The sequence below is a fragment of the Orycteropus afer genome, unplaced genomic scaffold, assembly GCF_000298275.1.
Source record: "Orycteropus afer afer isolate SDZICR_OR568_19922 unplaced genomic scaffold, OryAfe1.0 scaffold00193, whole genome shotgun sequence".
In the NCBI taxonomy this organism is placed as follows: Eukaryota; Metazoa; Chordata; class Mammalia; order Tubulidentata; family Orycteropodidae; genus Orycteropus; species Orycteropus afer.
In genome coordinates, this window is record NW_006921780.1 from 4,685,695 (window position 1) to 4,699,648 (window position 13,954).

The 13,954-nt window shown below is 39.6% G+C and overlaps 1 protein-coding gene across 1 annotated transcript in view; it reads right to left on the bottom strand.

Moving 5' to 3' along the window:
- The window catches only part of DCAF8 (DDB1 and CUL4 associated factor 8), a 46,828-nt gene that overhangs the window by 17,238 nt on the left and 15,636 nt on the right, over positions 1-13,954 (bottom strand). Inside the window, exons 4-5 of the mRNA XM_007947705.2 lie at positions 12,998-13,092; positions 1,018-1,128 (exon numbers count right to left, since the gene is read on the bottom strand). Coding sequence (XP_007945896.1) covers positions 1,018-1,128; positions 12,998-13,092 — 206 coding nt within the window. The remainder of the gene's footprint in view (positions 1-1,017; positions 1,129-12,997; positions 13,093-13,954) is intronic.

The following is a 13,954-nucleotide window of genomic DNA, read 5'->3' on the forward strand; positions in this document are numbered from 1 at the left end:
AAAAAAAAAAAAAATTAAAAAGAGTAATAATAATAATTAGGGAGATAAAAAAAAAATTGTGCTCTCATTTATAAAGGAAGATGATGTTTTTCACCCGCCATCAAGAAAGCAAAAAGTTTCTGGGTTTTGGCACCAAAAATAAAAACAACAAAAAAAGTGAAAAGCTCTTCTTTTATCCAGTGATTCTTCCCCTCCCCTCTCTCAAACTGACGATACTCCTGGCAACCAAAGAAATATAACTCAAACAGGCCAACTGGATAAGAATGGGACACAGTTTATGACTGAGGATCAGAAAGAAGCTAACTGGACATATAGGCACTGTTCTACTCAGGACATGCCTCAAAAACCACTTACAACAGCTGTTCACAGTAACAAAGATATCACTACGGATAAAGAAAAATGGTTCAATAAAGTGGGAACCAAAAAACAATATCACACTGAGTACTCCCAAGTCAAACTATTTCTAAATACGAAACCAGCATTTAAAATTTCTAGTGCATATTATTTTATACATGTAAAAGATTAGAAGATATTTACTAATATAGCACTTGTCGGTAAACCTGGGTTCATGCCTTACCGGCTATGTGGATACCTCTCTAAAAGTTGACAATCTGTATGTCCTGTAAAGCTATCCCTCAGAGACTGTTATAATAGGGAACAGAATGCTTCAGAAGGCATTTACATTGTTTGGAAGGTGGTCAAAAAGTCAAGATGGACCTAAGCAACTGATACCCTTCCAAAAAGGAATACCTGGCAGTGTACAATGCATCATTCTGGTGGCACAGTGCTTAAGGCATATGTATGACTTCTAACCAGAAGATTGGTGGTTCAAACCCATCAGCTGCTCTGCGGAAGGAAGATAGGGCAATCTATTTCCATGAAGATTTACCACCTTGGAAACCCAAAGGGGGTTGCTGTGAGTCGGAATCGACTTGATGGCAGTGAGTTTGGTTTGGAGAATTTTATACAATGCATCAGTCTTAAACTCTCAGAAATACCTAAGAGCCACAGACTTACCTTACAAACTGATCTCGTCCGCCCACTGCAAACTGGTGGGTATTGGCCGGATTCACATAGATTGTATACAGCCCCACTTTCTTCTCCTTCTCTTTTGTCACTACCAGTTTCCTTTAAGAGTAGAAAAGCATACAAAGTTATACTCTTCAAAAGATCCACATGGTCATAGCAAGTAAGACTGAAGAGTAATGTAGAAATGGCTAATAAGAAATCAAATAGTGTCTTTTCTTTTAAATTTTGGAACAACAAGAAAAGACAAAAACCACCATCATATACATTTATTACTCTGGGGATTGAAAAACAAAAACAAACCATGTATTGAAGTCATTTTTTTAGTATTTCTCAAGAAATACGGGCTAAAGGTGTATGAAAGTACTGTTCTTCAAGAAGCTTCAGTTTAGTGAGCATTCAGCACAGTAACATTCTAAACAGACAATTCTATCCCATCCTTTATTTCTAAATACATCTTCCCAATCACCTGGGAGTAGAGAGACAGCAGGCTAAAAAAAAAAAAATCTTTAAGTTCACAATCTGTCTTTCAGATTCCAGATATATGTTACTTAAAACTCAGCTTTAAAAATGTACACTGAGAACAACTACACCAGGTAAGTACACTTCTTAGAACAATCAACCAGGTGAGATCAGAAGGGCAGCATTTATGCAGGGAGATAGATCAGAAGGCAGGAACACATAGGAAAGAAGGACAAAGGGAAAAGGTAACCACAAGGAGGAAGTGGGAAGAGAAATGTTACACTGCAGGAATTGCAATCAATGTCATAAAACAAAATGTGTATGAACTATTGAATGGAAAATGCATTTGCTCTGTAAACTTTCAACCAAATCACAATAAAACATTTTAAAAAAAAAAAGGAAATCCTGCATAGACCAAAAACACCAAACTCACTGCTGTCGAATCAGATCTGACTCATAGTGACCCCTCCTTGGGTTTCTGACGCAGTATCACCACGGGAGTAAACTGCCCCATCTTCCTTCCCAGGAGTGGCTGGTGGGCTTGAACCACCAGCCTTCTGGTTAGAAGTCAAATGCCTTAGGCATAGAGTGGGAGAAAAATGTAGAACAAAACTCAAAATCATCAAAGACCATGCTTACTGGTCTGATGGAGACTTGGGGAACCCCACACACACACCCTCCACCCCCGACTATGGCCCCTAGTCATCCTTCGGGCCTGGAATTGAACTCAACTCCCATGGCTTAACTTTCAGTCAAACAATAAACAGGCCTAGAGGTGAACAATTACACCTAGGAGGTACACTCCTTAGAACAATCAACCAGGAGAGATCAGAAGCAGCATTTGCCCAGGCAAAAAGCTCAGAGGGCAGGAATGCCTAGGAAAGGACACTGGGAAAATGTAAACAAACACAGGGAGGAAACAGGAAGAGAGCTGTTACACTGTGGGGATTATAGTCAATTTCACAAAACAAAATGTATATGAACTGTTGAATGAAAAACAAATTTGCTTTGCCGTGAATATTCTATAGAGAACAGATCTACTGTGCATACGTGGGGTCATCATGAGTACGAACTGACTCAGTAGCAACAGGAAAGGAAAGGAGGAAAAAAGGGAGGGAGGGAGGATGGGAAGGAGAGAAAAAAAGAAAAAAAATGCAAACTAAAATAACAAGCTGATCAATAGTTGCCTTGGTGCGTGAACAAGGGGAAGGATGTGCTGCAGAGGGACAAGAAGAATCTTTGGAAATATTGAGAATGTACTCTATCTCGATTGTGCAGATGGTTTTACAGATGTATCTGCCAAAACTCATCAAATTGTACACTTTAAGGGAATGGAGATTATTGTATAGATGTTACGTATCAATAATGTTGACTTAAAAATATTAATGTTGGGATTAAAATTCCTAATTGTTGATATTCAATGTCACCTTATTAGCCAGTATTTCATTCTTTCTCTCAGTATACGTATGCACTTACTTATTCAAGCTGAGAGTTTTGCTTATATGGTGGAACCAAACTGGATGAACCCATTCCCTAGCTCCATAAAAGCAGCACCTGGTCTCTAGCCAGTCATCTGTGTGCCAGAGAATAAAATACTACAACTATTACCTCATGATGTAAACACAATCCCAGACTGTTAAATCTATTTTGTTTTTTTTGTTGTGAACATGGTTATAAGCCCTTCAACATTCCATGAAGAAATGGGAAAGGAACTTAAAAATAATTTTGCCCTGTAAACTTTCACCCCAATCATAATTAAAATAAATAAATAACACACACTGATAAAATCATCTGGTGCTAGTACAGCAACAGACACACAGACCAATGGAATAGACTGAAAGTCTAGAAATAAACCCATTCATCTCTGGTCAACTGCTTTTTGACAATGGTGTTAAGTTCATTTGATGGAAAAAGAAGAGTCTCTTCAATAAAAGGTGCTGGGAAAATTGGATTTCCACATGCAGAAAAATGAAACAGGATCCATGTCTCACACCATACAAAACCTAAATTCAAAATGGATTAAGAACCTCAATGTTCAAATTAAAACCATAAAATTCTTACAAGAACAGATAGGGGTTAATGTCCAGTTTAGCTTTTAACAATGAATTATCTAATATAATACCAAAAGCACAAACAGCAAAAGACAAAATAAATAAATGGAACCTCATAAAAATTATAAAATTTTGTTCATTAAAAGATTTACCAAAAAAAATGAAAAGACAAATTACCCAGTAGGAGACTACCTTTGGAAACCATATATCCAACAAGAATCTAATAACCAAAATATTTATTTAACTTTGCCAACTTAGCAAAAAGACAAATAACTCAATCATAAAAATGGGCAAAAGATGTGAACAGACATTTCACCAAAAAGGACATTCAACTGGCCACCAATAACGTTAAACAACAACAAAAAAATGCACAGCTGAGAAATTGCAGTCAATGTCATGAGACAAAATGTGTTATGAACTGCTGCATAGAAAACAAATTTGCTCTGTAAACTTTCACCCAAATAACAATAAAAAAATTTTTTGCAAAAAAGCTCAGCATCATTAGCCATCAAAGAGATGCAAATCAAAACCACAGCAAGATACCATTTCACTTCCACTAGGATGGTGTGGTGGTTAAGTTTGTGTGTCACCTTGACTGGGCCTGGTTGAGGCACTGAGCAGTTGAATGGAGTTATTCCCCATGGTGAGATTGGTAATTAACTCCGTGGTGGAATCTATTGGAGCACCTGAGTAGGTGCTTTGGGTATGTGGTAGTATGCTCTCCATATATAAGAAAACAGCTTTGGAAATGGTCTCCAGTTTATGGCACACTTGGACCCTGCGTGTAGCCGTGTCGTTGTTCAGCAGCCTGCCATGCTCTGCTGACCTTGGGACTTTCAACGGACTTGAATGAATGGCCTGCCGTGTGGTTTGGTAACATCGGGACTGTGCCATTTTATTTGTCGACCTTGGGCTTGTTAGCCTCAGCAGCCAGTAGCTGCCTGAGTGAAGAGATACCTCTAGCTTCAGTGGGCCAGGAGCAAGAGGGGTTTTCACCTAGTCCCCAGAGCCTGGAACTTTGAACTTGGACTTAAAGCATCCAAAACTGTAAGAGAATAAACTCCTGTTCCAGTTACCTTGTATCACTCTGACAGGAATATACAACAAATGGGATGCCTTAACATACAGGAGTTTATTCTTAAAATTTGGAGGCTCTAAGTCCAAGTTCAAAATGCCAGGCTCTAGGGGCTGGGTGAAAGCCCCACAGCCTTGGGCTTCAGCTCTGCCTCTTGCTCCTGGCCCACTAAAGCTAGAGGCATCTATTTACTCAGGCAGCTATTGGCTGCTGAGGCTAAGAAGCCCAAGGTAGACAAATAAAATGGCACAGTCCCAATGTTACCAAACCATACGGCAGGCCATTCATTCAAGTCCATTGAAAGTCCCAAGGTCAGCAGAGCATGGCAGACTGCTGAACAACGACCCGGCTACATGCAGGGTCCAAGCGTGCCATAAGCTGGAGACCATTCCCAAAGCTGTTTCTTACATATGGGAAGCAGATCACATCCCTAAAGTAGCTACTCAGCTGCTTGTGGTAGGTCCCACCATGGAGCTGATTGCCAGTCTCATCATGGGGAATAACTACCACCAGCTACCCAGCCACTCTATCAGGGCCAGCCAAGTTGACACAGAAACATAACCACCACACCGGCCTAATTAATGTGTTTAGTGCTTCTGTTCTACCTCTTAGTTTACTACACAGTGCCTGGGGTCTTAGAAGCTTGCAAGCAGCCATCTAAGGCACAAAAACTGGTCTCTATTATTCTATTATTCACCTGGAGCACCAGAGGAAAAAGGAGAATCAGAAGAAGAAGAATATGGAATGTGTGGCTAATTGCCTCCATGAACAACAACTGCCTCCTTTGCCACGAGACCAGAAGAACTGGAAGGTGCCTGGCTACCACTATTGAACATTTTGACCAAAGATTCCATAGAACAATCCTGAACAAAAAGGGAAAATGTAGAACAGAATTTTAAATTTTCATGGACTCTAGACTTTCTAAAGGCATGGAAGGTATATGAACCCCTGAAAATATTGCCATGAGATAATCTTTAAACCTTAAATCAAAAATATCCTCTGAAGTCATCTTAAAACTTAACAATTTAGCATAACTAGTAAAAATGGTCTGCCTTGAACATTATGCTTTTTTTAAGAACTATCAATATGGGAGCTCTGGTGGTGTAGTGCCTAAGGCACTTACTTGACTGCTAACCAGGAGATTGGCAGTTCAATCCCACCAGCCACTCCTCTGAAGGAAGGCTGGGTAGTCTACTACCATAGTGGTATCACCTCAGAAACCCAAGGAGGGGTTGCTATGAGTTGGGTCCGACTCAACGGTAGTGTGCTGCTGCTGCTGCATCTATATAGGATGATCAAATTGGTAACAGTAACATGAAAGACTACTGCCAAAGGGGCAAGGAGGCGGCATCTTCTGTCCTCCTCTACACAAGAGGAGAACAGAATCACCATCAGCAGCCCAAGGCCTGCTCCTATGACGCCAGACATGCTGTCAACCTCCAGCTCTCTCATCATCCTTAACACCAACCATTCCTCCCATAGTACCCACCACCTTTCTGCTGGGTTCAATAATTCGCTGCAATGGCCACACAGAACTCACAGATTATGGGGTTTATTAGGGAAGTAACAGGCTATAATTCAAGCCCAGGAACACGCTCAGTCTCTCTCAGCCAGCTGTCTCTCAGTTGACAGTCTCTCTCAGTAGCACATCTCTCTCTCAGCAGTGTGTGTCTCTCAGGTCTTTCTTTCAGCAGCTGGCTCATGTCTCTCAAGAGTGCATTTCTCTCAGTAGCACTCTCTCTCTGCCTCTACGAGGGCTCCTTTTGAGCCTAGCAGAGTGACCAAACTAACCAATCCCCCAACATCAGAATTCTATACACCTGAGAAAATGCAAACTTCCCAGAAGACTGCTTCATGCTGGTTCAACAGAAATACACCAGGTGGATAACTTTAACAATCAGCTACTCAGATGCTCACAGCAAAGTGGGAGTTACAAAAATTATGGCTAGAAAAGCCATGCCAGGTAATTTACTACATTGCAACTACCCAGGAACCTTCTTCTTGTTGTTGTTATGTGCCGTCGAGTCAGCCCCAACTCATAGCGACCCCTCCTTGGGTTTCCGAGGCAGTATCACTACGGAAGTAGGATTGCCCAACCTTCCTTCCAAGGAGTGGCTGGTAGGTTTGAACCTCCAGCCTTCTGGTTAGCAATCAAGTGCTTTAGCCACTATGCTACCAGAGCAGGAACCTTAGGAGGCAGTTAAGTTTATGTTAATGAAAAAACTCAGAAAAAGAGGATAAGAATGGTTGTACAACTCAAAAAATGTAACCAATGTCACAAAATTGTATTTATAGAAATTATTGAACTGGTATATGTTCTACTGTTTATATTCTCAACAACAAAATAAATAAAATTTAGAAGGAAAAAACAAAAAACTAAACATGCAACTACCCTACAGGCCAGCAATCCCAGAGAAATGAAGTTTATGTTCACACAGACACTTACACAGTGGCACCCGTAAAATGGAAACCCAGATGTCCTTCAACAAGTATCCATACCATGGGATGCTACTCGGCAACAAGAAGGAACAAACTGTTGATATTACCCAACAACTTAGATAAATTTCCAAAGAATTATACTGAGTGGGGGAAAAAAAAAAAAGACAATTCCAAAAGGTAGCATCCTATATGATTCTACTATGTAACATTTTTGAAATGACAAAATTACAGAAACGGAGAACAGATGCTTGCCAGAGGTTAACAAAGGGATAAGGCCAAAGAGGGAAATGAATGTGGCCATGAAAAAGAAAGATGAAGGAGCCTGTGATGATGGAAACAGGCCCTGCTCTGACTCAACAATATGCGGTTTCTGATACTATACTACTATATGGTGTTCTGCAGGATGTTATCATTGGGGGAAACTGGGTAAGTGGTACAAAGAATCTCTAGATTATTTCCTATAACTGCATGTTAATCTACCATTTACTCAAAATAAAAGCCTTAAAATGGAGGTCCAAAGTTTAAGGAAAGAAAAAGAAAAAAAATAAGAGCGATTTAGACCGAACAATCTAACTAAATAGCCATAATTTATCCTCTAGTTTAAGGGTGGGCACGGTAAGTACCCTCCCCAGATCTAAGTGTCTACCAGTAAAAAGCACGATGCTATGAAGATTAGCTAAGTTTACAGGAAAGAAAAAAAGTAAAAAAAAAAAAAAAAAAAAAAAAAAACCTGTAGGAGGGAGCTGGGTTTTAGCTTTTGTTTTTAATTCTAAGGATTTACTCATTTTTGATACTATGGAAATGGAAAGAAATATAACCATGACAACGAGTTTCTTTGCAAAGAAACTATTTTAGCATCCTTTCTCCATGGTCAAAGTCACTCCAGCCTAGAAGTGCTCTAGGCAAAACAGAGATTTTATTTCCTTTTTAAATCTCTGTAGCCGTCCATGAAGAGTATAGAATACAAAGGTCATTAAAAAGGAATGTCCTTAGGAGGAAGGAAAAAAAAAAACCACAAGCCATAAAACATGTCAAAAGAGTAGCAGTTTCAGAAACAAAACTAGCTATGGAGAAGTGGCTGCTCTACCTTTCCAGAGGGCCATCTCATTTTCTCTGCAACTCAGATTTTGAAATGGGAGAGTCACACCTATAGAAAAGTTATCCTGTAGAAGCAAACCTAGCCTCAATGACTCTAAAACCAGAGGAACTATATGGTGCCAGGTACCAATGCTGATCACTCTGAAAGGGATCACAATTGAAGGTTCCTGGATACAATGGGAAAAAAATGTGAAACAAAACTCAAAATAAAAAAAAAAAGGCCAGGCTTAGTGGTCTGACAGACTGGTAGAACCCCTGATACTATGGCCCTTGATCATCCTTCAAGCCTGGAACTGAACTCACTCCAATGGCTCAACTTTCAGCCAAACAATAGGCCTATAAAGTGAATAATAATACCAGGAAGATATGCACTCCTTAGAACAATCAACCATATGAGGTATCAAGAAGGCAACATTTACCAAGAATAAAGTTCAGAAGGCAGGAAGGATAGAAAAAGACGAAAAGAAATGATAAACATAGGAAGGAAATGGGAAGAGTGCTGTTACATTGTGGGGATTGCAATCAACGACACAAAACAAAATGTGAATGACCCATTGAATGGAAAACCAATTTGCACTGTAAACGTTCACCCAAATCAGAATTAAAAGTTGGTTTTTTAACCCTATGGAGCACAGTTTCATGCTGACACACACACAGGGTTGCCATGAGTTGGAGTTGACAGCACTCGTTTGGAATTTTTCTTCTTTTTTTCAGACTGATTAAATTACATGTTTCATTAAAAAATAATAATAATTCTCTCTCAAAAGATAAATGCAGAGTGTCTTAAACTCTCCGGCGAACAGGCAAAGGAGCTATAAAAATGATTAATCATGAGAGCAGGAAAAAAAAAATTTTTTCACATCAGAGAGAGGCAGCACATGAAACAGTATGAGCAACCTTAACAAACTGCCTTAAAATCAACGAGCAGGTGTATGTTCCAGCAAAAAGGGAGAAATAATTACAGATCAGATCACAAGATTCCTCTGAAGAATACCTCAAACTGGCTTCTACTGGCTAAAGGAACATCCCACCCACAGCTCCAAATCCAACTCTTTTCCTAAGATGGTGGCCAATTTCACCAGTTACCAACACTCAATTATCATATATATGCAAAAGAAAAACTTCCCATGTCAATTTCACACACAAAAAAAGTGCCTTTGATATAAACTGGTCTAGGCACATCAGGATAGCTTTGCTTTCTAGCCATGATATTCACATTCAGCTTCCCCATCCCATCCTAGCCTATAATTCTACTTTCCCAAACTCTAAAGCAAAAACTTCTTGAAAGTTTACTATCTCCTGCTCCTCAAATTTTGAGTTTTAAGGCTCCTACTCTAAGTTTCTCCTGTTTCCTCTTTTAGTTTCAATCCCTTCTATCATGGCTTACACCTTATTTTGTGGTCAACTCTAAGCCAGATTTTCTGCCTACATCATTTCATTCCAAATTCAGTAAGCCGCTGAAGTCATTTGCTCTTCCCATTACTTGAACCACATTCCCAATTCCTTGTGGCCTAACAGTAGTTTCCCTCTGAACTTGATCCAAAGGATAACAACTCATTCTGCTTCGTGACTTTACCAGAGCAGACCAAACTCGTATCATTTCTTTCATCTTTGACGTTCCCTTCCCCTCTGGAAAAGTTACTACTATTTCATTATCATCAGGGAACTGAAAATGGAAATAACAAACATTCAGTTTAAGAGATTAAAATGGTTTTCTTAAAGCTGGTTAAGTGTAGAGTTATCACTAGAAGGCAGATCCTTTGTCACCCAGGCTTGTACCCTTTCCAGTAAAAACCATCATCTCCCAACCTTAATTCTCTTCATAAGTAATGAGAATATCCTTTCCCCAAACCTAAAATATTCCCATCATTTAAGTAGTTTTGTTAATATTTTTCCACTTTCCAGGCTTTTTCTACACTTATGTCTCTAAAAATAAGTCTAATAATTATCAGCCCTTAGATTTTGCTCCCTGAACTTATATTTCACTTACATACTAAGTAAAATCAGTAACCCTTACCAATACTAATATAGATAAATAAAATGTTATAATTTTTAAAGACTAACAATACAGTAAATAGTCTAGATATCTATCTACCAAACTAAACCAAACCAAACCAAACCTAAAATCCAGTCAATTCTAACTCAGAGACCCTATAGGACAGAACAGAACTGTCCCATAGGGTGTCCAAGGCTGTAAATCTTTATGGAAACAGAATGCCACATCTTTCTTCCATGGAGCGGCTGAAGGGTTTGAACCACTGACCTTTCAGGTTAGCAGCTGAACACTTTAACCACTGTGCCACCAGGTAATGGATAAATAAATTGTGGTACACCAATGCTATGAAATATATGCCATGGTTAAAACTGAACTGGGCTTTTACAACTTGACATAGAAAGAGCTCTAAAGCATGTTATATGAAAAAGCAAATTTTAAAGATATACACATGGGCTCAAAGCATACCAATGATTGTGAGGATGGTGCAGGACCAGGGAATGTGTCACTCTGTTATACATAAGGTCACCGTAAGTCAGAGCTGACTGGGTGGCAACTAACTATGTGTTTTTAGATGGAGTCCCCAGATGGTGCAGTTAATGTGGTTAGCTGCTAACTGAAAGATCAGAGGTTCAAGTCTACCCAGAAGTGCCTCAAAAGAAAGGCCTGACAATCTACCTTTAAAAGATCTGCCATTGAGGTGGCACTGAGGAAGAAGAAGACAGAGAGGTGCATGGGAGGTACATACAACAAAGATGAACCCTTTTGCACATACAGTACTGCATTATCAATGAAGGCGAACATTGATATACAGGTGGATAGACGGGTGGACGGGCTGAACTACTAGGTATTTCTATGCAGGGGGAGTGTGGCAAGATGTGTGTGTAGACCATGTGTGTACGGTTGGCAGACAATGTTTCTACAAGTGTATCTGTATGTTCTGTAAGAATTCCCAGGTATATAGTAGAACTGACAAGGGACATGGTTGTAGTCACTTCTTGGCCACAGCCAGCTACCCAGGAGCAAGTAGTTGGACCTGTGGGCTTGGGATCATAGTCTCAGGGGACATCAAGCTCAATTGGCATAACATATTACACAAAAACATTGTTCCACATCCTACTTTGATGAGTAGTGACTGGGATCTTAAAAGCTTGCAAGCGGTCATTTAGATGCAACAACGGGTCTCTTCTTGTCCAGAGCAAAGAAGAATGAAGAGAACCAAAGATGCATGGGAGCAATTAGTCCAAGCAACTAGTATACCATGTGATCCTCAGCCCATACAACTATGAGACCAGAAGAACTAGATGGTGCCTGGCTACCACTGTCAATCACTCGGAGGGGGTCTATGTAGGAGATCCTGGATACAGTGGGAGAATAATGTGGAACAAAACTCAAAATCATTAAAAAATAAACAAACAAAAGGGACCAGGTTTGCTGGTCTGATAAAGCCTGATGGAACCACTGAGACTATGGCCCCTAAGTGCCCTTTAGATCTGGAACTGAACCCGTTCCCATGGCTTCCAGCCAAACAAAAGACAGGCATAGGACCTGAACATTTACATATGCTAGGTACACTCCTTGGAGAGATCAATCATGGGATAACAAAAGGGCTGTGTACACCCAGGGAGACAGCTTGTGGGGCAGGAGTGTATGGGAGGGAAGGACACAGGGAAGAGAGATAACTATGGGAAGGAAGTGGGAGGGGACCTGCTGTATTGTGGGAGACTGCAGTCAATGTCAAAGTATATGTGAGCTGCTGTATGGAAAGTGAATTTGTTCTGTAAACTTTCACCCAAATAACAGTAAAAATTAAAAAAATAAATCTGCCGTGGAAAGCCCTACAGAGCACGGTTCTAGCCTGACACCCTAGGGGATTACTTTCACTTAGAAATGACCCAAAAGTAACAGATTTTTATGTATACATATAATTATCTCATTGATGTATAAAAGTATATGTGTACATTATCTAGGTATATAAATTAATAGAAAAGGGACTGAAAAGATGTTCAAAATTGCTAACCATGGTTACTAGTAGCTAGAAAAATGAGGGGCAGCACATGTAGGGGCATTTATACTTTATTCTTATTTTATTATGTGAATCTCTTAAATGAGAACTTATTTGTAAATTAAAAGAGCAGCTGAAGTTTAAAAAAGAAACTAAAATAATTATAGTTACTACAATTTAATCAGTTTAAACCTTGGAGCCAGACACTACACTATTATAAAAATAAATTGGTTCAGAAGGGTTAAGTGACTTGCCTAAGACCACATACCTGGCAGTACCCAAGTTGAGACTTAATCTATGTCTGCCTGGATGTAAACAAGACATTATGTTCTTTCTATGATACCACAACTGAAAGGGGACATAATTTACCCATGAGCCTCAAATTCATGTGCATACAGGCTGCAATATGATAAAGCTTTACTATACTACCAATATTTTGTTCAAGATTACCAGTTAATTGTCTGCATGTTCCTATATGTAACAGAACTGAGAAGTAAACACAATCATATCATATCTAAGCTGCTTTGTAGAGTATACAAAATAGCATCATGTTATTCTTGTGGAGAAGCTGAGTGGTACCCAAGCAAGTGGAGAACAAAAGATCATCAAGTAATTAAAGCCTATATATAAGAAAATGGAATCTTGTTTTAGAAATGAAAGTAAATTGAATAATATTTCCCCGCTGAAAAACATTAACTACAAGGAAATGAAGAATTCCCCCAAGCCTTAAATTGCCTCTTATCACAGGCACAAAGGGATTATTCTGATGCATAAGAGACCTGAACACTGGCTAAGACACAGGGAGTATCTTTAAGGCCAAGAATTCCAGAAACTATCGTTATACTTACGAAGCTGGCCGGTCTTGTCTAAGGTCAATGGTGAAGACAACTGCATCTTCACCTGCAGATAGGAACGTACAAGGAGAGTCTGGCTCCAGCGCCAACTGAAGGAGAAAAAGGGAGAGAATGAGATTTCTAAAGAGTTCATCCCTCTATCTTTAATAAGGGAAGCATTTAAAATGTCTCAGCAAGAAAAATACCTACTTTTTTTTGTTACATAATCCAGGAAAGAAGACAATTTACCCCATTCTCTTGTGCTCTGTGTGAATTATTTGTATTTTGTTTATTCTATGTAAGGCAAAAGGACAGGTGATTTGCTTTATTAAGTCCCTGAAGGATCTGACCAGGGGTACCAAAGGGAAATATCAACCATCAGGGTTTATTCTCAAAGAAAATCTATTCCACACCCTCAAGTGTGGAGAGAAAGAGAGTCCAAGTTTCATTCCCTACATTTTAGTTTTATAAGTTAACTATCTAGTGGGTTGAGGGTAGGCTTAAGAGGCAAAAAAATAAGTAATTTTCACACTTCCTGAGCCATCTGGCCTAGAAAGTTCATTATTACACCTAAAGGACACTCTAGGAATACCGACATATTTGCTTAGGGTTTATGAAGACCATCCTCTTTCCATGGCGTGCTGAAACGCTGTGCCCACCCTGAGAATGCACAGTTCTTAGTGCCTCACTGGAAGGCACCATTAGTACTTGGCTTATGCTCCCAGCTCTAAACAAGGCTTCTACAAATTGCTATTTGTGAGTTGAGAGTTGTGAGCAGTAAAGTTAGAACTCTCATGTAAGAAGCTAACCATTGAGAGGCGGGGCAAGATGGCGGACTAGGCAGAAGGATTGCACAGACCCTCTTCAACAAAGAAAAGGGAAACCAATTAATACAGACACAGAAGATAATCTTGGACCCCTGAGCCTTGAAGGAAAGGATGCAGATTTGGACTAAACCCCAACTAGCAGAAG